This window comes from Stenella coeruleoalba (genome assembly GCF_951394435.1).
Source record: "Stenella coeruleoalba genome assembly, chromosome: 4".
NCBI lineage: Eukaryota > Metazoa > Chordata > Mammalia > Artiodactyla > Delphinidae > Stenella > Stenella coeruleoalba.
This window is the reverse complement of record NC_137149.1, coordinates 114,190,391-114,213,363: the sequence shown is the minus strand read 5'-3', so window position 1 is coordinate 114,213,363 and position 22,973 is coordinate 114,190,391. Positions and strand designations below refer to the sequence as shown.

The window sequence follows — 22,973 nt, the reverse complement described above, 5'->3', positions numbered from 1 at the left end:
AAAGGAAATAGCCACCCAAGTCCAGGAAGCACAGTGAGTCCCATACAGGATAAACCCAAGGAGAAACATGCCGAGAAACATAGTAATCAGACTGGCAAAATTTAAAGGCAATTCATTGAAAGCTGCAAGGGAAAAATGACAAATAACATACAAGGGAACTCCCATAAGGTTAACAGCTGATTTCTCAACAGAAACTCTACAAGCCAGAAGGGAGTGGCATGATATACTTAAAGTGATGAAAGGGAAGAACCTACAACCAAGATTACTCTACCTGGCAAGGATCTCATTCAGATTCGATGGAGAAATCAAAAGCTTTACAGATAAGCAAAAGCTAAGAGAATTCAGCACCACCAAACTAGCTCTACAACAAATGCTAAAAGAACTTCTCTAAGTGGGAAACACAAGAGAAGAAAAGGACCTACAAAAACAAACCCAAAACAATGAAGAAAATGGTTATAGGAACATACATATCAATAATTACCTTAAATGAGAATGGATTAAATGCTCCAACCAAAAGACACAGGCTTGCTGAATGGATAAAAAAATAAGATCCATGGGCTTCCCTGGTGGCGCAGTGGTTGAGAGTCTGCCTGCTGATGCAGGGGACACAGGTTCGTGCCCCGGTGCAGGAGGATCCCACATGCCACGGAGCAGCTAGGCCCATGAGTCATGGCCGCTGAGCCTGCGCATCTGGAGCTCCGCAATGGGAGAGGCCACAACAGTGAGAGGCCTGTGTACCGCAAAAAAAAAAAAAAAAAAAGACCCATAATATGCTATCTACAAGACACCCACTTCAGACCTAGGGACACATACAGACTGAAAGTGAGGGGATGGAAAAAGATATTCCATGCAAATGGAAATCAAAAGAAAGCTGGAGTAGCAATACTCATATCAGATAAAATAGACTTTAAAATAAAGAATGTTACAAGAGACAAGGAAGGACACTACATAATGATCAAGGGATCAATCCAAGAAGAAGATATAACAATTATAAATATATATGCACCCAACATAGGAGCGCCTCAATACATAAGGCAACTGCTAACAGCTATAAAAGAGGAAATCGACAGTAACACAATAATAGTGGGGGATGTTAACACCTCACTTACACCAATGGACAGATCAACCCAAATGAAAATAACTAAGGAAACAGAAGCTTTAAATGACATAATAGACCAGATTGATTTAATTGATATTATAGGACATTACATCCAAAACCAGCAGATTACACTTTCTTCTCAAGTGCACATGGAACATTCTCCAGGATAGATCACATCTCGGGTCACAAATCAATCCTCAGTAAATTTAAGAAAATTGAAATCATATCAAGCATCTTTTCTGACAACAACGCTATGAGATTAGAAATGAATGTAAAAAACACAAACACATGGAGGCTAAACAATACATTACTAAATAACCAACAGATCACTGAAGAAATCAAAGAGGAAATCAAAAAATACCTAGAGACATTGGATGATGAAAACACGACGATCCAAAATCTATGGGATGCAGCAAAAGCAGTTCTAAGAGGGAAGTTTATAGCTATACAAGCCTACCTCAAGAAACAAGAAAAATCTCAAATAAACAATCTAACTCTACACCTAAAGGAACTGGAGAAAGAAGAACAAACAAAACCCAAAGTTAGCAGAAGGAAAGAAACCATAAAGATCAGAGCAGAAGTAAATGAAATAGAAACAAAGAAAACAACAGCAAAGATCAATAAAACTAAAAGCTGGTTCTCTGACAAGGTAAACAAAATTGATAAACCATTAGCCAGACTCATCAAGAAAAAGAGGGACAGGACTCAAGTCAATAAAATTAGAAATGAAAAAGGAGAAGTTACGATAGACACTGCAGATATACAAAGCCTCCTAAGAGACTACTACAAGCAACTCTATGCCAACAAAATGGACAACCTGGAAGAAATGGACAAGTTCTTAGAAAGGTATAATCTTCCAAGACTGAAACCAGAAAGAAATAGGAAATATGAACAGACCAATCACAAGTAATGAAATTGAAACTGTGATTAAAAATCTTCCAACAAACAAAAGTCCAGGACCAGATGGATTCACAGGTGAATTCTATCAAACATTTAGAGAAGAGCTAACACCCATCCTTCTCAAACTCTTCCAAAAAACTGCAGAGGAAGGAACACTCCCAAACTCATTCTATGAGGTCACCATCACCCTGATACCAAAACCAGACAAAGATACTAAAAAAAAAAGAAAATTACAGACCAATATCACTGATGAATATAGATCTAAAAATCTTCAACAAAATACTAGCAAACAGAATCCAACAACACATTAAAAGGATCATACACCATGATCAAGTGGGATTTATCCCAGGGATGCAAGGATTCTTCAATATACACTAATCAATCAATGTGATACACCACATTAACAAATTGAAGATAAAAACCATATGATCATCTCAATAGATGCAGAAAAAGCTTTTGACAAAATTGAAGACCCATTTACGATAAAAACTCTCCAGAAAGTGGGCACAGAAGGAACTACCTCAACATAATAAAGGCCATATATGACAAACCCACAGCAAACATCATTCTCAATGGTGAAAAACTGAAAGCATTTCCTCTAAGATCAGGAACAAGACAAGGATGTCCACTCTCACCACTATTTTTGAACATAGTTTTGGAAGTCCTAGCCACGGCAATCAGAGAAGAAAAAGAAATAAAAGGAATACAAATTGGAAAAGAAGAAGTAAAACTGTCACTGTTTGCAGAGGACATGATACTATACATACAGAATCCTAAAGATGCCATCAGAAAACTACTAGAGCTAATGAACGAATTTGGTAAAGGTGCAGGACACGAAATTAATGCACAGAAATCTCTTGCATTCCTATACACTAGTGATGAAACATCTTAAAGAGAAATTAACAAAACACTCCCATTTACCATTGCAACAAAAAGAATAAATACCTAGGAATAAGCCTACCTAGGGAGACAAAAGACCTGTATGCAGAAAACTATAAGACACTGATGAAAGAAATTAAAGATGATACCAACAGACAGCGAAATACACCATGTACTTGGATTGGAAGACTCAATATTGTGAAAACGACTATACTACCCAAAGCAATGTACAGATTCAATGCAATCCCTATCAAACTACCACTAGCATTTTTTATGGAAGTAGAACAAAAAATCTTAAAATTTGTATGGAGACACAAAAGACCCTGAATAGCCAAAGCAGTCTTGAGGGAAAAAAACAGAGCTGGAGGAATCAGACTCCCTGACTTCAGATGATACTACAAAGCTACAGTAATCAAGATAATATGGTACTGGCACAAAAACAGAAACATAGATCAATGGAACAAGATAGAAAGCCCAGAGATAAACCCACGCACCTACGATCAACTAATCTATAACAAAGGAGGCAAGGATATACAATGGAGAAAAGACAGTCTCTTCAATAAGTGATGCTGGGAAAACTGGACAGTTACATGTAAAAGAATGAAATTAGAACACTCCCTAACACCATACACAAAAATAAACTCAAAATGGATTTGAGACCTAAATGTAAGACCAGACACTATAAAACTCTTAGAGGAAAACATAGGAAGAACCCTCTTTGACATAAATCACAGCAAGATCTTTTTGGATCCACCTCCTAGAGTAATGGAAATAAAAACAAAAATAAACAAATGGGACCTAATGAAACTTCAAAGCTTTTGTACAGCAAAGGAAACCATAAACAAGACGAAAAGACAACCCTCAGAATGGGAGAAAATATTTGCAAATGAATCAACGGACAAAGGATTAATCTCCAAAATATATAAACAGCTCATGTAGCTCAATATTGAAGAAACAAACAACCCAATCCACAAATGGGCAGAAGACCTAAATAGACATTTCTCCAAAGAAGACATACAGATGGCCAAGAAGCACATGAAAAGATGCTCAACAGCACTAATTATTAGAGCAATGAAAATCAAAACTACAGTGAGGTATCACCTCACACCAGTTAGAATGGGCATCATCAGAAAATCTACAAACAACAAATACTGGAGAGGGTGTGGAGAAAAGGGAACCCTCTTGCACTCTTGGTGGGAATGTAAATTGATACAGCCACTATGGAGAACAGTATGGAGGTTCCTTAAAAAACTAAAAATAGAATTACCATATGATCCAGCAATCCCACTACTGGGCATATACCCAGAGAAAACCATACTTCAAAAAGACACATGCACCCCAATGTTCATTGCAGCACTATTTACAATAGCCAGGTCATGGAAGCAACCTACATGCCTATTGACAAATGAATGGATAAAGAAGTTGTGGTACATATATACAATGGAATATTACTCAGCCATAAAAAGGAATGAAATTGAGTCATTTGTTGAGACGTGGATGGATCTAGAGACTGTCATAGAGAGTGAAGTAAGTCAGAAAGAGAAAAACAAATATCATATATTAATGCATGTATGTGGAATCTAGAAAAATGGTACAGATTAACAGGTTTGCAGGGCAAAAGTTCAGACACAGATGTAGAGAACAAATGTATGGACACCAAGTGGGGAAAGCCACAGGGGGGTGGGGATGGCAGTGTGCTGAATTGGGCAACTGGGATTGACATGTATACACTGATGTGTATAAAATTGATGACTAATAAGAAGCTGCTGTATAAAAAAATAAAATTCAAAAATTAGAAAAAAAGAAACGAATAGTAAACTCTATTCAAGTTATTTGTATGGAAATATGTTAATATAAATGTTTCAGACATTACATGAAATTTCTAAAAATCTTATAGGTTCTGGTATAATGTTATAAGTCATAATTCTAGTTTACTTTAAAATATATATCTCAGAAGTAACTTAATTTGCTTGTCAACTGCATTATTATGAACTTTCATCAAATCTTAAACCGTGGTCATTTTTTAAGTCTTTTGTCATTTACAGACAGTTCTGGGTGTACTCTGATGCTTTTGCAAAAATGTTCCTATAAAAGAGTTTCATCTTCAAGGAATTCATTGAAAAGACTGTGACAAGTACAGGTTTCTGGTAACTGACTGCTGAACTGAATGAATAAGCATTTTCAGAACTCTAATGGAAAACTGATGAACTCATAAAAGTGCTAACAAAAGATCAAGATGAAAAAAAATTAATTACATGGGACTGAGTGAACTGATTATAATTTTTGTGACTTTGTTTGAATAAAAAAAGTGTGATGTAAATTTATGTAAAAAGAACTTAATGTAAAACAATGCCACTCTTCTCACATATTTTCTCATTTTGGAAAATACAGATATTTTCTGTTAAAAACGTGATTTATGCTGACATGTAATAGGTTGATTATTGTTATTATAAATGAATTAATAAATATTTTTAAGTTTCAAAAAGAAAAAGAAAATATGAGACAGATTTTTACATATTAGTGGAAAGAGTGTAATGATCAATTTTAACTGAGAACCAAATTTGGAATCACGTGACAAAAAGTATATTAAATTACATGTTTTCATATGTATAATAGAAGGGTAAAACCCAATATTTTAACAATAGCTATCTCAGATGAAGATGAGGAATGGGTAAAAAAAGGAGCTTGCATTTTTTTTTTTTTTTTTTTTTTGCGGTACGCGGGCCTCTCACTGTTGTGGCCTCTCCCGTTGTGGAGCACAGGCTCCAGACGCACAGGCTCCAGACGCGCAGGCTCAGTGGCCATGGCTCATGGGCCCAGCCGCTCCGTGGCATGTGGGATCTTCCCAGACCGGGGCACGAACCCGTGTCCCCTGCATTGGCAGGTGGACTCTCAACCACTGTGCCAGCAGGGAAGCCCCAGGAGCTTGCATTTTTAAATGATTCTGTTTAAAATATTTTTTTTACAATGAGGATGTACTGTCTTCGTTATCAAAATAAAAAAAGCAACTTGAATGTAGGTTTCTGCTATAAACTTTTGTTATAATAGCTCAGTGTAAAAGAGAATCTATATTATGTTAAGCTTTTTTTTTTTTTTAAAGAAAAGGCATTGGATTTTGAAATGGATATTAAAGATTTTTATTTACTGTCTTAGTTAAGAGACTTCAGAACATACATTTTAAGGGGTATTTTAAATAGTATTAATAAAAATATGATTAGTATGATTTAAAATGTTCAGAAAATCTTTTTCAAAGAGCTTATTGTTATAATTATTAATATTTAGATAGTACAAAAGAACAATAACTTAAGTAAAAACACTACAGCATGATACATTGTGAGCTATTTAATATTTGTGTAATCATTTTTTTAGATTAGGAAATACATACTAAAACAGATATAAGCTTCCTTGTATTTACATACATTAATTATATATAAGTATTTAATGAAAATAATCACGTGTATATGAGATTGTGTGTGGGTACATGCATGGTAAGAATCCAGACCAGCTTAGTTTTGACAATTTTGAAGGTGTTCAATAGGAAGAATCAGAAGCCTTGTGAGGGAAATTATCCTAGAACAATGGGCAAGATCAGATTCATATAAATAGGGTGATGCCTAGTTTGAGCAGGCTTACATATTATTTATCTACTATTTCATGCTTTTTTCTTAGTCAGTTCAATGTCCCATAAGATCTGAAGTCTTAGTCTTAAATAAGTCTATGATTACATTTTTGAAAATTAATTGTTTCTTTCTCTTCCTCCTTCTTCTTTTTTTTTTTGGCTTGGGGAAACTTGAATAGTAATTCTTTCCCTGGCATAGGATGACTCTTAAATGCAAAAAATAAAATTAATCTCAGATGATTCCAACTTTGGGGTTTTATTTTTTTTAAGATTTTAACAAACGTATATACTATATATTAAGCACTAATTCCTGTACAGCTTATTTTTACTAGTTTGCATCCAACTAGTTTAATGTATTATGAATGTCAGCTGTCTAAATCTTTTAAAACATGTCTCAACTGAAATTGCAGAGCAATCAGAGCAAAAGCCACGGAGTAAATGAAAGAATGCGATGTTTCCATGATAATTAAGACCAAGGATCCACGAGGGGCAGAAGAAAACAAGCACTCAAGGATAAAAATCAAGTTTTCTACCTAGGTTAGGTATTAACTGGAATGGGATCTTGGAATTACCAACTTTGATTTGGTGTAATAATAATGAAGATGCAAAAAAAGAAAAAAAAAAAAAGATTTTTGGGCACTATTTTCCTGAATGGAAACCTTCACCAAAAGAGGTTAAATGATTTAAAGGCAAGTTTTCTCCAAAATGAGTAAATGACATCAGTTCTAATTCTTACTGAGGTTACTAACCAGCCATCAGGATATTATCTTTAATACTTAGAAGGGAAACTGGTAGGTAGGGAGAGGTAAGGCCTCATCAGAGAATTCTAACAAGATATAGCATCACAGAGTGTTTACCTAGGTATTATCCTTACCTCCGTAAACTCTTCAGGTAAAGGTGAACCATCATAGTCTGTATCTTCTGCTCTCTCTTCACATAACTTCCCAATGGTTTTCAATGCACCTGGGAAAGAAAGAAATAGGCCAAGAGGAATTAAAATGCTCTGTAGAGGCCTTCCTGTACTCCTTCCGTGTACCAACTTACTCATTCTGGTTCATCTACCTGGAGCATAGGCATCTCGTGCTGCATTATTTTGGTTTAAAAGATTCTGAGCTTCCTCATCCACAACATCCAGCAGAGACTGGATAACTTCAGCTTCTTGAGGATCATCATAAATATCATCTTCTTGTACATCAGATTCTTGAAAAACAGTAATTTACATGGGATTTTACTTTAAAAAATATTGGTATGAGAAAGAGACAATGTGTCAAATATAATATGCCAGGTCTTTCAAATTTTAAGCATCCACTTTGAAAAACCAGCCATGACAGGAAAAGTGGTTTACACTAATGGGACCCAGGCATTTTTAGTTCTAGAGCTACTTTGGCTGTTATGACAAAAGACCACACAAATGCAACTGAATAAACCAAAATCAATCTCTGTGATACACCTTTTCAAAGGACATTAATAATTTAATGTTTATTTCCCTAACTTAATCCCAAATTGTTAATTTATAAAAGAAACTAAAGAAATTTCAACCAAAGAAGTTATGTTACAAAGATTAAGGATATAATAGGGCAGCCCAAACATCCCCAAGAAAAAATGTCTCAGTTATTAGGTAGCCAGTGAATTGCTGCTTCAAAAAAATACAAGAAACAATTATCAAACAAAACTGCTATCTCTTCAATCATTTAAAAATCATTTTAATCTTAGAGATGAGAATGAATACTGGACATTTGTACAGTAGTGCAGCTAATATTAATTTTACGCTGTTCTTTTATTTCTCTGAACAATAATCTTTCCTTTTAAAGCTACAGGAACATGTAAGGCAAATAAGAAAGGCTGCCAACATTTCTTTATTACTTGAATTATTAGGGCATTTAGAGTAACTGGATGACTCGATTTGGGAAACTACCTTTGGATAGAATCAGGTCTGCTGATTCCTTCATCTGATAAGTAGAACATTTTCTTTCAGGGTACAAAATTTCAATTATTTCTTCCCCATTAACCTAAAGTATAAAACCAAAGCAAATCATTAGTTTTCTATTTTACTAACATCCAGGATTAGGAAGGGACTGCACACTGTCCCTCCATGTCCTTCTCCCTTTCTTTCTTGGTACAAAATCCTTTTTATATCTCCCCACCTTGGATCAGTGCTTCTAGGAGATATCAGTGCAATGAAATATGCAAAGGGTATGGGACTTTCCATCATCAGATATGCCTGGAAACACTAGATTAAGCAACATTAAATCAATATTTTTATTCCAAGAATTCTCACAATGCTTACTAATATAAATTTTGAGTTGTCAAAAGAGAAATGTATTATGTAGTATTTCCTAAATTTATTTGACTGCAGAAATCTCTTTTTAAGGCATATTCTATGGGATCTGTCTTCCATAGAACTTTTTTGAGAAGTTAAATAGACCTACTAAGAAGTTCAGGGAAATGAGAAAAAAGTCAATCTTTTAAGTATTTGTGAAGTTGTTACATGGACATAGTCTTCAGTTTAGCAATCTGATCAACTGTTGGCTATAAAGATTTTCAAATCTAGTCTAAACCTCATCTCAATTTAAGGAAAATAGCAATGGATTCATAACTATAAGGTACTAATTAAATGGAAGGTAACTTTTAAATTCAATGGTTAATTGTGAAGCACTTCATGGCACGTAGCCTATTAAAAGAAAGATGATTAGGGCAAAATACAATATTAAATGATTAGAATAAATTAAAATAATTTTATACAAATAAAGCGTGGTTTGCTTTAAAGATTTTACTTTTTTTATTAAGATAAAAGGTAGACCTAGAGTCTGTCATACAGAGTGAAGTCAGAAAGAGAAAAACAAATACCGTATGCCAACACATATATATGGAATCTAAAAAACAACAAAAGAAAAGGTCATGAAGAACCTAGGGGCAAGACGGGAATAAAGATGCAGACCTAATAGATAATGGACTTGAGGATACAGGGAGGGGGAAGGGTAAGATGGGACAACGTGAGAGAGTGGCATGGACATATATACACTACCAAACGTAAAATAGATAGCTAGTGGGAAGCAGCCGCATAGGACAAGGAGATCAACTTGGTGCTTTGTGACCACCTAGAGGGGTGGGATAAGGAGGGTGGGAGGGAGGGAGATGCAAGAGGGAAGAGATATAGGGATATATGTATATGTATAACTGATTCACTTTGTTATAAAGCAGAAACTAACACACCATTGTAAAGCAGTTATACTCTAATAAAGATGTTAAGAATAAAAAAGATAAAAGGTAGAGATAGTAGATGCAATGAAATTATCTCTTCATAAATAATGGTTACATCATGTCAAAAAATTTCACTGGATTGTAAAATTCCACTCTTCATGAGAAATTCATAGTACAGACATTAGTATTCAAGGACAGAATATCATTTAGGAGACTTCCTGGAAGATTTTAACTCCAACAAAAAATGTTTACAATCACGAATAACAAAAGTTCTAATTCCAGAAATCTTGTTGAGCTGATAAGATTTTCAGATTACTAGGAGGGAAATGCCTCAGCTCTGGATTTTACGTGGAAAGATATTTGAGTAGTGAGGTTGAGAATAGATTGCATGAGATACGTGTGAGATAAAACAGTTCCATGAAATGAAGATCCAGCTGGAAGCTGTGTATATTACATGCCAGAAAGTAAAAAGAAATGTTAGCCAAACAAATGGGTATAAATGTAGCCTTAAATAAAGAGCTTGAAAGTGGAATTTAGTTACGTATTAAAATATTTTTGTTAAAACACCTCCAGATTTCCCTGTGATAATCTTAAATGATTTAGGTTCTTTCATTTTATTATGTAGTAAAGCATTTTCTATGTCTTTAAAAAAGCAAGTAAGCCTATTTCTTTTGCCACTACAGTTTTGCCTCACTAGTAGCAGAGATCTGTCATTTGAGAGTCACTGCTGGTCAATGTTAACCCACTCTTAATTACATTTTTCTCTTCTGGGTATCTAAGAGACAACCAAAAGAACTGTGCATATTAATAAAAAATCCCAGCACTAAAGCTATCTATATAAGTAATCAGCCTGTTTAAGAGCTGAATGTGTGCCCGATGATGTAGGGTTACTTGTGTGGGGGCTTTTCATTGTGTGTTACTTAGTAAGTCCTATTAGTTCACTAAGTACATGTATCTAAAAATCAATACATGTGTCTAAAAAAGGCAAATATTTAAATATGAAATCAGTTTGGTTCAAAATACAAACAAGCTACTTATTTAGATAAGGAAGTAGGACACAAAGAAGGTGGCTTTTCACTTACCTTGGAGAATGAGTTATTAGGTGTGAGTGCCGGTTTGCCACAAGGCTCCACAATGTGATGACCTGAAGGAAGAACAGAAAGAAAAGGATGAGCCACTCAGAACCACATTAGGGACAACAAAATAGTGAAAGAAAACCCATATTTCTGCGCATGTTCTTATTTTTATTAATACACTAAGAGAGGTCATATCACAAAGTGATTAAAATCAACTAAATGGAATCAAATATTAGAGAAGGGTTTATTCCAAGGACAAAGCCAATTTCTTAAAAGAAAATAGTTTGCATAAAAGCTCAGTTTGGGCTAAATGTTTCTAGTGTGAGACACTAAATATAGATTTTCCCAACTAAATGGAAGAGACATTACAGATGCTGAACTATATAGTCACTGGAAAGATAGTAGGTCCTTTATCTCATTTCACAAAGACTATCAATTTAACACAGAAAAATAAGTATGGATACAACTGGAAAGGACTTTTAGTATATTTATAAACCAAATGTGGATTTTAACTCTTAGATATCAGCACAAAAATTCAATACATATATTAAAAATGATATTGTTTCCCCTACAGTTAAAAATTAGATTCATTATTTCCAGGAGATACCTTATTAAACTACCAGGAAAAATAATTAAGAAGTATACCAAAAATGAACCACTGGTTCAAAAGAATCATACTGGAGTAGTATAAAGCACAATAGTTTGTTATTTGTAATCTCTCCCATCTGTTCCCCCTGTTCCTCTCTCCCCCTCTGTCCCCAGGCAACCACTAATCTCCTTTGTCACTATAGATTAATTTGCACTTTTGTACAATCTTGTATAAATTGAATAATACAATATGGATTCTTTTTTTGTCTGGTTTCTTTCATTCAGCATACCTATTTTATTTTAATTATGTTGTTGCATGTATCAACAATCTATTCATTTTTATTGCTGAGTAGTATTCTGTTGCTTGGATATATTACAAATGGTTATTCATTCAACAGATTTTAGACATTTGAGTGGTTTCAGATTTTGGTTATTACAAAGAAAGCTGCTAAAAAATTCCTGTACAAGTTTTTGTGTATGAATATATGCTTTGTTTTATCTTTAGTAAACAAACAGGAGTGGAACGGCTGGATCATATGGTGGGCATATGTTTAAATTTTTAAGAAATTGTCAAACTGCTTTCCAAAATGGTTGTACCATTTTACATTTTCATCACTACAAGAGAGTTCCTATTACTGATACTATGTGATTTTCAGAATTCATAAAGAAATTAGGCCTGAGAATCTCATAAAGACAGATTACTAGGCAGTTTCTACAAGGGGGCAGGGCACAGCTACCCTCCTCTGCCTTGAAAGTTACAAACAGGAGTGTTCTCAGAGGTCACTAGAAAAATGCTCTCCTGACTGTTCTGTGAAGTAGTTTGACTCTAATGTGAACCAGAACTATTAGAAAGCAGCAAGAAGGACCCCTAAAGGCATTCAGGTAACAACAGAGAACAAAGATAATCAAACTACAACTGCAATTGGCAGATTTCTTTTAGCTATTTTGGTATTTACTGCCTGATAACCTAAAAGTTTAGTTATATAAGAAGTACTAAGAAGTACTGGATTTACATTTCAAATACTCTTTAAGTTCAACCACATTCCCCTGTACCTAACATTCTTATATGAATACTATCAATAAAAGCTGCATTTACTGAGCCTGATTATGTGAATGAGAGCACGGAGTCAGACATCCTAGGTTTAAATTCTGGCTTGACTATTTATTAACCCTGTAGCTTGGGCAAGTTATCAAACTTTTCTGTCCCTTGGTTTCCCCTTCTATAAAAGGAGGATAATAGTAATACTAGTCTCACAGGGTTGCTGTGAGGATTTGAGCATCTAGAAGAATGCTTAGTCCAGAAAAAGCATTAAATTAATGTTTGCTGCCACAACTATTAAGATTACAATTTCTATTACTATGCTAGAATATAAGACAGATACTTTGTTTACTCATTGCTATATTCACAATGCCCAGTACACTGCCTGGCATAGAGAAGAAATTTAGTAACTGTCTGAATAAATTATTATGTGACAATCATTGTGGCAAGTATATTATTGTATTTATGTCTCATTATAACCTTAACAGATAGATACTATTAATGTTCTTATTTTACTGGTAGAAAATAGAGGCTTAGATACAGATCAAGTAACTTGCTAAGGTTACACAGGACTTGTAAACTCAGTTCTATCTGGCTTTAAATGCCATGCTGCTCTACTCTTTCCTATTATGCACAGAATATTAGAGATGCTTTTATTTAAGTGTAATTTTTTCACTCAGATCCTGCAAAACAGTCTGGAAGGGCAATAAAAACATTTTGGTGATAGTATCCAAACTTGCTTTTGGGGAAAAAAATAGTTACCTCTCTATAACTACTTGCTGTCATAAAATGACTATATCCTTACCATTGGCTTTGGCTGACTTTGGAGCTGAAACAGCAGACATCTTAGAACTGGGAACCACTGGATGACCATTTCTGTGTTGTTTACAAAAAACAAAACAAAACAAAACGCAATTGCAAATTATTTAAGATGTTTGTTTAAATATCCTTCAAGCCATCTGTTAACTATTTAGCCTCAGGAGCTTTATTTTAGATGGGCTTCAGGGGTTCTAGGTACTTCCTGAAGCTGCAGACAAAATTTTATCAGGGTTCATCTATACATGGTTGAGGGAGACATTCTTGACTGAAAAAAGATTAAGAATCACTTCTTTACATAATCTTTCTTGGGTTTCAGTTCAATACATCACCATATTTCCCCTCTCATTTAAAACACTGGTAATATTCATGATCTAATAACTTAGTTCACTGTCACTCAAGTGATAGTTCAAAGATAACCACACTCAGAAGTCACAGATCACTAAGTTTTGCCTATCTAAAGCCCCTGATACGTGTTTTTCTTTGGAATTACTTTAAGTGAAAATCTAGACAAAATACATATATTCAAAGCATTATAAGAATAGTACAACCCAACATGAAAAACAGTCAAGAGACAGCACCTTGGAAGAGTATTAGAATGTGATTTTATTGTTGCTAATACTTGAAAGAAAAGGGAGGTTGCCTAAGGTATACAGTGTTGGGAGAGGCAATCAGCCATGGGTCCTAAGCAACCCTGTATGTTCTTGCTGGGTACCTCAGAAATGCAAAGGCTCTAACCACTTTTTATCTGGGCCAATTCTCAAGGCTATGTTCATGGTGAGCAAGCTTGAGGAATTATGTAATCTCTCTACCCAAACAAAATGCAAGCTTTCTTACAGGCTGCTATAAAGTGGTGGGTTCCCTGGCTCTTCTTACAGTACTCTTCTCCTGTACTATAACCCACTGCATGTACAGAAACCCACTAGGCCCACATATGTCATCTCCATGGGACTTGGAGGACATGGGAACCGACACCAATACCATGCTCATGCTGCTTGCTGTGCCTTTAGTAATAAGGTCTTTTGTTTCTGATACAGGAGTTTCATATCTTCTACCAGCATTCATAAAACAATAACTGGCTAGTTTATTAGTTTGCAAATAGGGTAAAATTACAGACACTTTACAGCTCTTGACAAATAATTACCACAAGTATACAACCCTCCATTACTGTTACCCTGTAGACTTTATTATTTCTTTAATTTTTAAATAAATTTATTTATTTTATTTTTGGCTGCATTAGGTCTTTGTTGCTGCGCGCGGGGGCTACTCTTCCTTGCGGTGCGTGGGCTTCTCATTGCGGTAGTTTCTCTCGTTGCGGAGCACGGGCTCTAGGCACGCAGCCTTCGGTAGTTGTGGCACATGGGCTCAGCAGTTGTGGCCTGCGGGCTCTAGAGCACAGGCTCAGTAGTTGTGGCTAGTGGGCTCAGTTGCTCCACGGCATGTGGGACCTTCCCAGACCAGGGCTCGAACCCGTGTCCCCTGCGTTGGCAGGCAGATTCTTAACTGCTGTGCCACCAGGAAAGCCCCCCTGTGGACTTAAAAGAGGGCAGAAATAAAACAACAGAGGAGAGAGAGCTGGAAGAAGAATGAAGGGTAAGGTAACTATGACTGCTACTACTGTATCTACTGTATCTACAGCTACTACTGTACTGTAGTGACTTCAGCAAAGATAAAAGTAGAAAGAGAAAAGAAACTGATTTTAGACCTAGGGTAAGGGCTGCTCTAGTGATTTGGAGGCAAAAAATTCATCTAGATCTATGGTTAGCAGAAATGTTTTCATAAAAACATTTTCCAGGTTGTTTAAACACTCTCCTCCTCCACTAATTAACATTCAGGTACACCTATGAAAATAACTGTATGCCAATCTAATTTTTATAAATATTGAAGAAAACCGGTCAGGGGTTATGTTCAAGGGAAAAAGTATACAATCTAACTTAAAGGTTCAGAAGGAAAAATGGGTTTATGATCAAATGATTTAATTAACAGTTTCTATATTTTGGAAGACATACTATATAAAACTCACCATGTATCGCAGATACAAATGTGAAGTTTTCTCTTATGTAACATAAGACCGTAATCTAGAAAGCCCGGGTTCATGTACATGTGGCAGGTGGAGTAACGGCCCCCCAAAGATGTCTGCATTATAATCCCCAGAACCTTTGAATATGTTATCTTGCATGGCAAAAGGAATTTTGCAGATGTGAGTAAATTAAGGATCTAGAGGTGAGGAGATTATTCTGGATTATCTGGCTGGGCCCAATGTAATCACAGGGGTCCTTATAAGTTAAACAGAGAGGTAGGAATGTCAGAGTCAGAAAGATGTGACGACCAAAGCAGAGAGTGCTGTGATTGCTGGCTTTAAAGATGGCAAAGGGCTATGAACCAAGGAATATGGGCAATGTCTAGAAGTTGGAAAAGCAAGGAAATGGATTTTCTCCTGGAGCCTATGGAAGGGAGCTTGCCAACACCTTGATTTTAGGACAAAGAATTTGTAGTAATTTAATAGTAGTAAGAAACTAATACATAGGGACTTCCCTGGTGGTCCAGTGGTAAAGAATCCACCTTCCAGTGCAGGTGACACGGGTTCAATCACTGGTTGGGGAACTAAGATCCCACATGCCGCGGAGCAACTAAGCCCCTGTGCCACAACTACCGAGCTCGCACACCTCAGCTAGAGAGCCCACCTGCTGCAAACTACAGAGCCCACACACCCTGGAGCCTGCACCACAACTAGAGAAGAGAAAACCCGCATGCCACAACTAGAGAAGCCTGGGCGCCGCAACAAAGAGCCCATGCACTGCAATGAGCACCTCAACGAGTGCTGCAACAAAAGGTCCCACATGCCGCAATGAAGACCCAATGCAGCCAAATAAATAAAAACATTAAAAAAAGAGAAACTAATACATATTTTTTTTCAATTTATTTCCATTAAGTGAAAGAAAAGTTGCTATTAGCATTTTTTATAACGTGAAATTGTCATGAGGTATAGTGAATGTGATGGTCTATGCCCCATTGGTTGTAGACATGACTTTCAGGTAGGACTGACCGTGTCCCAGCTCTGGGAATCGGCCAGGACTGGCCTGGGCCAGTCAATACATTCTTATCCCTTTTCCTCATCAGGGCTGGTCTTAATTTAGGTCTAAGGCAATCAGCGCACAGCCCTTGCTTTACTCCAGTGATTGCTGAGACCTGTTTGAGGATTGCTCTGGATAGTGTGGGATGCAGGTGCGAGGCATGAAAACTGGCACCGACATTTGACTACTATGAAGGAAGCACATAAATTACTAACCCCCATTCACTTAGTCTGTGAATTACTAATTCAGGAATATCTTTAAGAAAACCTAGTATCTTTTAATGGCCTGAAATGCATGTGCACACACAAACAAAATCCGTGAATAACTGTAGAGTACCTTGTTGCTTTCAGCACCACTGAAGGCAGTGACATGTCTAATGCTCTCCTAGCTTCTTCCAAAGTCATTCCTTGTGTGCAGACTCCGTTCACATAGTGGATGATGTCTAAGAGCTGGAGATTACCCTCAGTGGCTGCAACTGACCTTGGATTGATATCACTAACATATACCACTTGATGAAGGCTGTCGTGACCTCCAGATAAGGAAAAACCTTTAGGGAACAGAAAAATATTTGTTTCCTTAGTCTTAACAGTACTTACTCTTAATCTAGCCAAGAAAAATCACACTGCACAAAGCTTGAATTTGCATTACCCAGCTCCTCTTTGTTGCATGTAAATGTAATGTCAGGTAGCAAATCAGGCAGCATTAGCATCCTGGGTAATTCTAGAACTCGGCCAAGAACTAATCTGACTGTCTTGGGTGCAGCTCGGAGTAGATTCACTGCATCTGTGTGAGTCATTTTTGTAACATCTGTATCATTAACCTATAAAAATGAGAATGGGGCAAAGTAGGATTACAATTACTGGAACACATAAGTTGCCAACAAAATACAGTAATTTCCCTAACTTTTTATATAATTTATTTTAGCCAGTAGGAGATTCACAATAAAGAACGGTCTCTAGTTTATTGGTAATCCCCTCTACTGTGGAAATCATGAACACAATGACCAAGTAATTATAAATGAAATAATAATGTAAAATACCTAACAATAATGTAAAATACCTAACAAATGTCATTACTTTGCTAATACAGAAAATTTATTCTTATAGCAATTTAAGAAACTTTCTCTTCCTGAGACCCAAGATAGCTTGTTTAATGCCTTAACTGAGATTAAGCATTTTCCAAATTATTACTATATAAAGGCCTTTACTTTTAAGAGGTGGAGAAGGAAAACATAAACCAAGCAGTGAAATAGAGTATTATATTAACTCAACCTTCTTGCTTTTCCTTCTTCGGTCCTGGATTGATCTCTGGTCACATTTGCACAGAGTCTGTTTAAATGTCTCACCTTTATGAGCCGGTCCCCAGGTCTTAGCCTTCCATCACTTTTGGCTGGATCCTGAATGACATCATGAACATAACAACCAATACTCTGATTGCCTTTGGTTACTGTAAAACCCAGGCTTCCTTTTTCCGACTTAATTAGGGTAATGTGGAGTTCTATCATCTCCTAAGGGAAGAAAACAGTGATTCTTTTAGGTTGTCTATTTTGCTGTAAAGGCAAAGAGAAAGACAAATATTTCCATTGATTAACACAGGAGGACACTACACCTTAAAAGGTTACTTAACTTGCCCAAGTGAAGAAGCCAGGTATGTTCAATTCTAGAAAATGCCTCCCTGCCCATGTAAGAGTTGAGTTTAAATTCAACATTATGTGCTTGTCTAGAGATAGCTGAGACAGAACTTACTCATGCTTCAATTCTTGTATTTTCAGAACAAACAGTGACAAACACCCATGCCAAGAGCAACAAAAGAAAGTTTTTTTGGGGGTAAATACATGAAGTCTGGGTGACTAAATATCACAACTTGAGGTATTTAGTTGTATAATTTTTTTTTTTTAGATTTCAATTGAGATAAGGTTGCTTACAGCTTACAGGCATGATGACAGACTTGTAAGGAAATTGTTCAAAGATTATTTTCACTCTGTTGCTGAGAATGAAGTTGAAGATGTAGATGCTACACACACACACACACACACACACACACACACACACACACACACACATGCAATTATAGGAAAATGAAGTACCTGGAAAGATTAACTCCAAAATGTTTATGGTTTTTGAGTGGTGAGATTATAGGTGGTTTTAATTTTTGTTTTCTAATTTTCCTATAATAAATATTTATTACTTAGGTAACAAAAATAAAAACAGTATTGAAAAAGGGTGATTTCGAATCAGTGTTAAGCATATTATTCTTGGAAATTTGGCTGGCTTCCAAACTGAATTTGTAGCTTTAGAAGTTCTAGGGCTATTAGTAAAGAAAAGGATTCCATTTATAGGCACCCATAAAACAGTGTGGAGGAGAATAAAATTACATTCAAACTTGATTAAAAATTAAACAGGTAACTCATCAGAATTTGGGAAATAACAGGTACTGTGCTAGGTGCTCTACATATGTTATTTCATTTAATCCTCACCACAATACTATGAGGTTACTAGTCTCATTTTAGAGCTAAAACTACTAAGACTCAGAGGATTAAGTAATTTGTCCATAGGCACCTGCCAAACTACAGCAAGTCAGTGGTAGAGTCAGGATTTATACTCAGGTCTTTCTGCCTTTTTCCCTAATTCTCAGCAGAGAAACATACCAGCCAGATATGTTAACTATTTACTGAACATAGATATGAGGCTAATCTAAAACACAGCCTTTTCCCTAAAGGGAAACTGTGGAGGACTACATTTTACTTGAGAAAATATGGAATTTTCTTCATACAAAGGAAATAACTCACCAGTTCAAAGTCTTCAAGGTGGTTTTCCAAGTCATTTTTCAAAGACGTCAAGCTTTCCTGTCTAGTTGGCTCAGAAGTGTGACATTTATGACATTTATCCATTGCATTAGTGGAAGCAGATTCTGACTGAGATTGACAACTCTGCCCAGGAGTTACAGCGGGTGGTCGAGGGGAAGGATTACTACAGAGACAAAGTAAGACTATTTTCAAACACATTGCAATGTCAATATAGTAAGTTTGTGCCACAAACAGAAAATGCTCAACAAATATTTATGTTTGCTTTTTATTGAGATCCTAAGCTACTTTTTGTCTGATTCTGGACTATGAATTTATTTCACATCTGTTCTATGCCAACATTACTGATTCTTATTCTCTGTCTACCTCTTTAAGCTGCAAAAATCAGTATGAAAAGTTAAGTAGGTATACTTTTTTTGTTGTTGTTTTTTGCGGTATGTGGGCCTCTCACTGTTGTGGCCTCTCCCCTTAACGGAGCACAGGCTCTGGACGCGCAGGCTCAGCGGCCATGGCTCACGGGCCCAGTTGCTCCGCGGCATGTGGGATCTTCCCGGACCGGGGCACAAACCCGTGTCCCCTGCATTGGCAGGCGGACTCTCAAACACTGCGCCACCAGGGAAGCCCTAAATAGGTATACTTTTGACTCCTAGTTGTTAATTCAAGGCTGAAGCTAATGTTATCAGAAGCCTAATGTGTGTTTCAACATAAGAAAAAGGAAGAAATAAGAAAAAAGTCTTATTCTTGTAGTTATTTTGGATGACACAATAGGAAAAAAACAAAAAAAAAAAACTTGAACATATACATAGTTGGACCTGAATATACCCAAAGTTGTAGCTAAACCATAAAATGTCTGAATGACTCTCATAGGTGTAGATGTAGTCTTTCCCTTTGTATTCCTCTATGCTTTCGATCATTTCTTCTGTCCCCCTCTTCAGTACTCTTTTATGTCCTACCTTTTGCAAACTCTCTACCCACTTCCTCCCTACCGCTTCCCTTTATATGTCTACTCCTTATTCTTCTATCCCATCACTATCAAAATAAGTCTCTTCTCCTTCTGGTAAATAATATGAATGATGGTGAAATACAAAAAACTTTCTTAATTACTAGTTAATATGCTCAAAAGAGCAGCAAGGCTCAGGTCAAATGGGTAGAGAGTGTGCTAACTAAAACTGTCAGACGCAATAGCTAGATATCCAATAGAGTCACCTTCTGCCTAACGATTGTGAGGTTCACAGATAGACACATTTCATTCTTAGAGAAATGGAGGTGGCTGCTCTTGTTATTAACACTAACCAGCTGCTTTGAGGGCTACACATAATATTGACAATACCTGTCCTCAAGTTCTGGTTTATTAGGTGTTTTCTGAGGATAGTAAAACATGGTACAAATGGTAGTTTCTTGACTCATGAGTGCGTCGTGTTGACTTTGTGCCTGTGACACCATGTTGCTTAGAGTCTGATGCAAAGCTGAACTCCAGCTCATGTTTGGTATCTTTGCTGGAGCTTTCACTAAGTCGTCTTCTCCACTGCCACTACTGTCACTATAACTGTCTCTCCTGGATGGGGACGTGCATGGTTTCTTGCTTTTGTCAGACATTTCATTTTCATCTGAGCTGGTGCCTTGCTCCACACATGCTGTCTGAAGAGGGTCTTTACTGTTGTTGTTTGGAGGTACTTGTGCTGGAGAGTGCAGTGGGGTCTGTAATGGACACATTTAAAGAGATCAGAGTGTGACAACTTATATTAACTTATATTTTCATTTGGTTGAAAATGAACGTGTTAAACATAAGCACTTCCTATTAAAATATTCATTTTTTTGCTAATAAAAAATGTTATTTTTTCTCTCATTAGAGAAAAAATCATATATAAAAGTAACAGCTGTTAATATTGTACAACTTGTACTTTCATTCATAATTAGAGTTACAGTATATATTAATATCATACTTTGTACCCTGCTTTCAAAATTTAGGTTTCTACCATGAGTATCTTCTGAGATCCTTAAATATGCTTTGAAAACAACTGCATAAACCATATAATAATCTTACAGATGGCTATAGCTTTAATTTATTTCAGAATTCTTTTATTGGATACAGAGTTGTTTCTAGCTTTTCACTATAAATAGAAATCTAGAACTTCTTTGTATGTAGATTTTCACCTGAGTTTCTCATTATTTCCTTGTAATTTCCTGTAACAGAAATAGAATTTTCTATATTCAGCACGTAAGATGTTTTTAAAGGCCTTGTTAAATATTTCCAGATTGCTTTCCAGAAAGATCATATCAATTTACATACTCAAGAAATTTCCACTCAGTTCTTTCTATCTGGTTCCCAAAATCAATGTAGTCTCTTAAAATGCTATTTATAATGCACCTTACAGAAATGTTACTTTCCTGTTAATGTCCTTATAATACTCCCTCCTTCTCCCGGATATAAGGGTTAAAGTTTCTGGGGCCAGACACTCCTGCCTTTCATACACAGGTATCATGTTCATTGGTAACGGAGCACTATTTTAAGTAGACAGGCCAGAGGCTGTCTTTCAATTAGATTATTATTCATCTATGTATGGATTCCCACCTATCAGTATGCAATGTATAAATAACCATCAAAATAGATTTTGGATCCTTTAGCTATTCCTTAACATAAGAAAGGAAATGGAAAAACATACTGCCTATGTGATTTCTAGTATTAAAAGTTAAGGCAAAAAATCTTAAATAATTCTCATTTTCATCTAAACTAGCTCAGAATGAGGATTACATTTCCAAATTTGATTCAATGAAGAAATGGACAAAAGGTTTTTGTAGCCATTGTTTTATGTCTTTTTGTATTTATGTTTGGAAAATAAATTCCTAAAATCCTAGAATCTTAGAATTGGAAGGGAGAGAAGAGAAAGTGAACTAAATTACTTTATATTACAAACATAGATTACACTCAGAGATTATGAGACCCACACAAGATAATACTCCTAGTTAAAGAAGTAACTAGGATGAAACCCAGGAGATCAAACTATGATGAAACCACTACAACTGAATTAATCATTCAATTGATACTCTGTAAATATAGAAATTACTTTTCCTAAGTCTCACCAAAGGAGCAGGGTCGATTTCTGGTAGCACACCAGGTGGTGGTCTACAGAGAAGCAAGGATACTTCTGGAGATGTTCCCCTGAGAGTGGATATGACTTCCTGTGGGTACCATGAGTGAGAAATGAAGATACAGTTAAACCAGCACTATGAAATCATTCTGAAAAGCCAATCTAACTCATTAAAAATGCTGCACTCCACATGCTGGGGGCTCACCTGCTGAGACAGTCCTTTCAAAGAGGCTCCATTCACTTTCAAGATAACATCTCCCACATCAATTTGTCCACTTTCTGCTGCTGGCTGTCCCGGAAAAAGCTTTTTAACCCTTACTATGCTGATGTTCATTTGTTCGGGTATAAGATTATCTTCTCGAGAAAAACTGAACCCTAGGCCTGAGCTATTTTTAAACAATTTCACCTCAAATGTATTCTCTGGAGAAAAAAAAAAAAAAATAAAGAAAGTAAATATTCTTAACAGGCTGTGTATACATATGAACATATAAACATATATACTTTTAGATACATTTTAAAAAGCCCATTTCCACCGTATTTACAGCTTTATATGCAATTATTGTATGCTTATTCTATATTTAAATCCTATTTCACACTCTCTATTATTAAGAAAACTTAAGCTGCATGAACTAATATGCTGTTTGAACAGAAAAGTGGGTTCTGAAATAAGGGTTCTGAAAATGAAACTATGTTTTAATTCCATATGTTTTATAAAACTGTACAATGACAGAGAAAAAGAGGGAAAAAAACAAGAAAGGAGAAGAGTAAGAGAAATTCAGGTATACAATGG

The 22,973-nt window shown here is 36.0% G+C and overlaps 1 protein-coding gene across 12 annotated transcripts in view; it reads right to left on the bottom strand.

The window, feature by feature from the left end:
• PTPN13 (protein tyrosine phosphatase non-receptor type 13) overlaps nucleotides 1-22,973 on the bottom strand; it is a 235,670-nt gene that overhangs the window by 24,559 nt on the left and 188,138 nt on the right. For 11 of the 12 annotated variants that reach the window (XM_079919588.1, XM_079919591.1, XM_079919595.1 and 8 more), the window contains 12 exons: nucleotides 22,389-22,603; nucleotides 22,176-22,274; nucleotides 20,425-20,792; nucleotides 19,080-19,260; nucleotides 17,637-17,798; nucleotides 16,940-17,111; nucleotides 16,628-16,838; nucleotides 13,207-13,277; nucleotides 10,781-10,842; nucleotides 8,413-8,506; nucleotides 7,560-7,697; nucleotides 7,372-7,460 (listed from right to left, as the gene is read on the bottom strand). In XM_079919588.1, the coding sequence (XP_079775714.1) occupies nucleotides 7,372-7,460; nucleotides 7,560-7,697; nucleotides 8,413-8,506; nucleotides 10,781-10,842; nucleotides 13,207-13,277; nucleotides 16,628-16,838; nucleotides 16,940-17,111; nucleotides 17,637-17,798; nucleotides 19,080-19,260; nucleotides 20,425-20,792; nucleotides 22,176-22,274; nucleotides 22,389-22,603 (1,862 nt within the window). Of the gene's footprint in view, nucleotides 1-6,155; nucleotides 6,704-7,371; nucleotides 7,461-7,559; nucleotides 7,698-8,412; nucleotides 8,507-10,780; nucleotides 10,843-13,206; nucleotides 13,278-16,627; nucleotides 16,839-16,939; nucleotides 17,112-17,636; nucleotides 17,799-19,079; nucleotides 19,261-20,424; nucleotides 20,793-22,175; nucleotides 22,275-22,388; nucleotides 22,604-22,973 lie in introns of those variants that run through there. The other variant, XM_079919590.1, reaches the window with a different exon arrangement.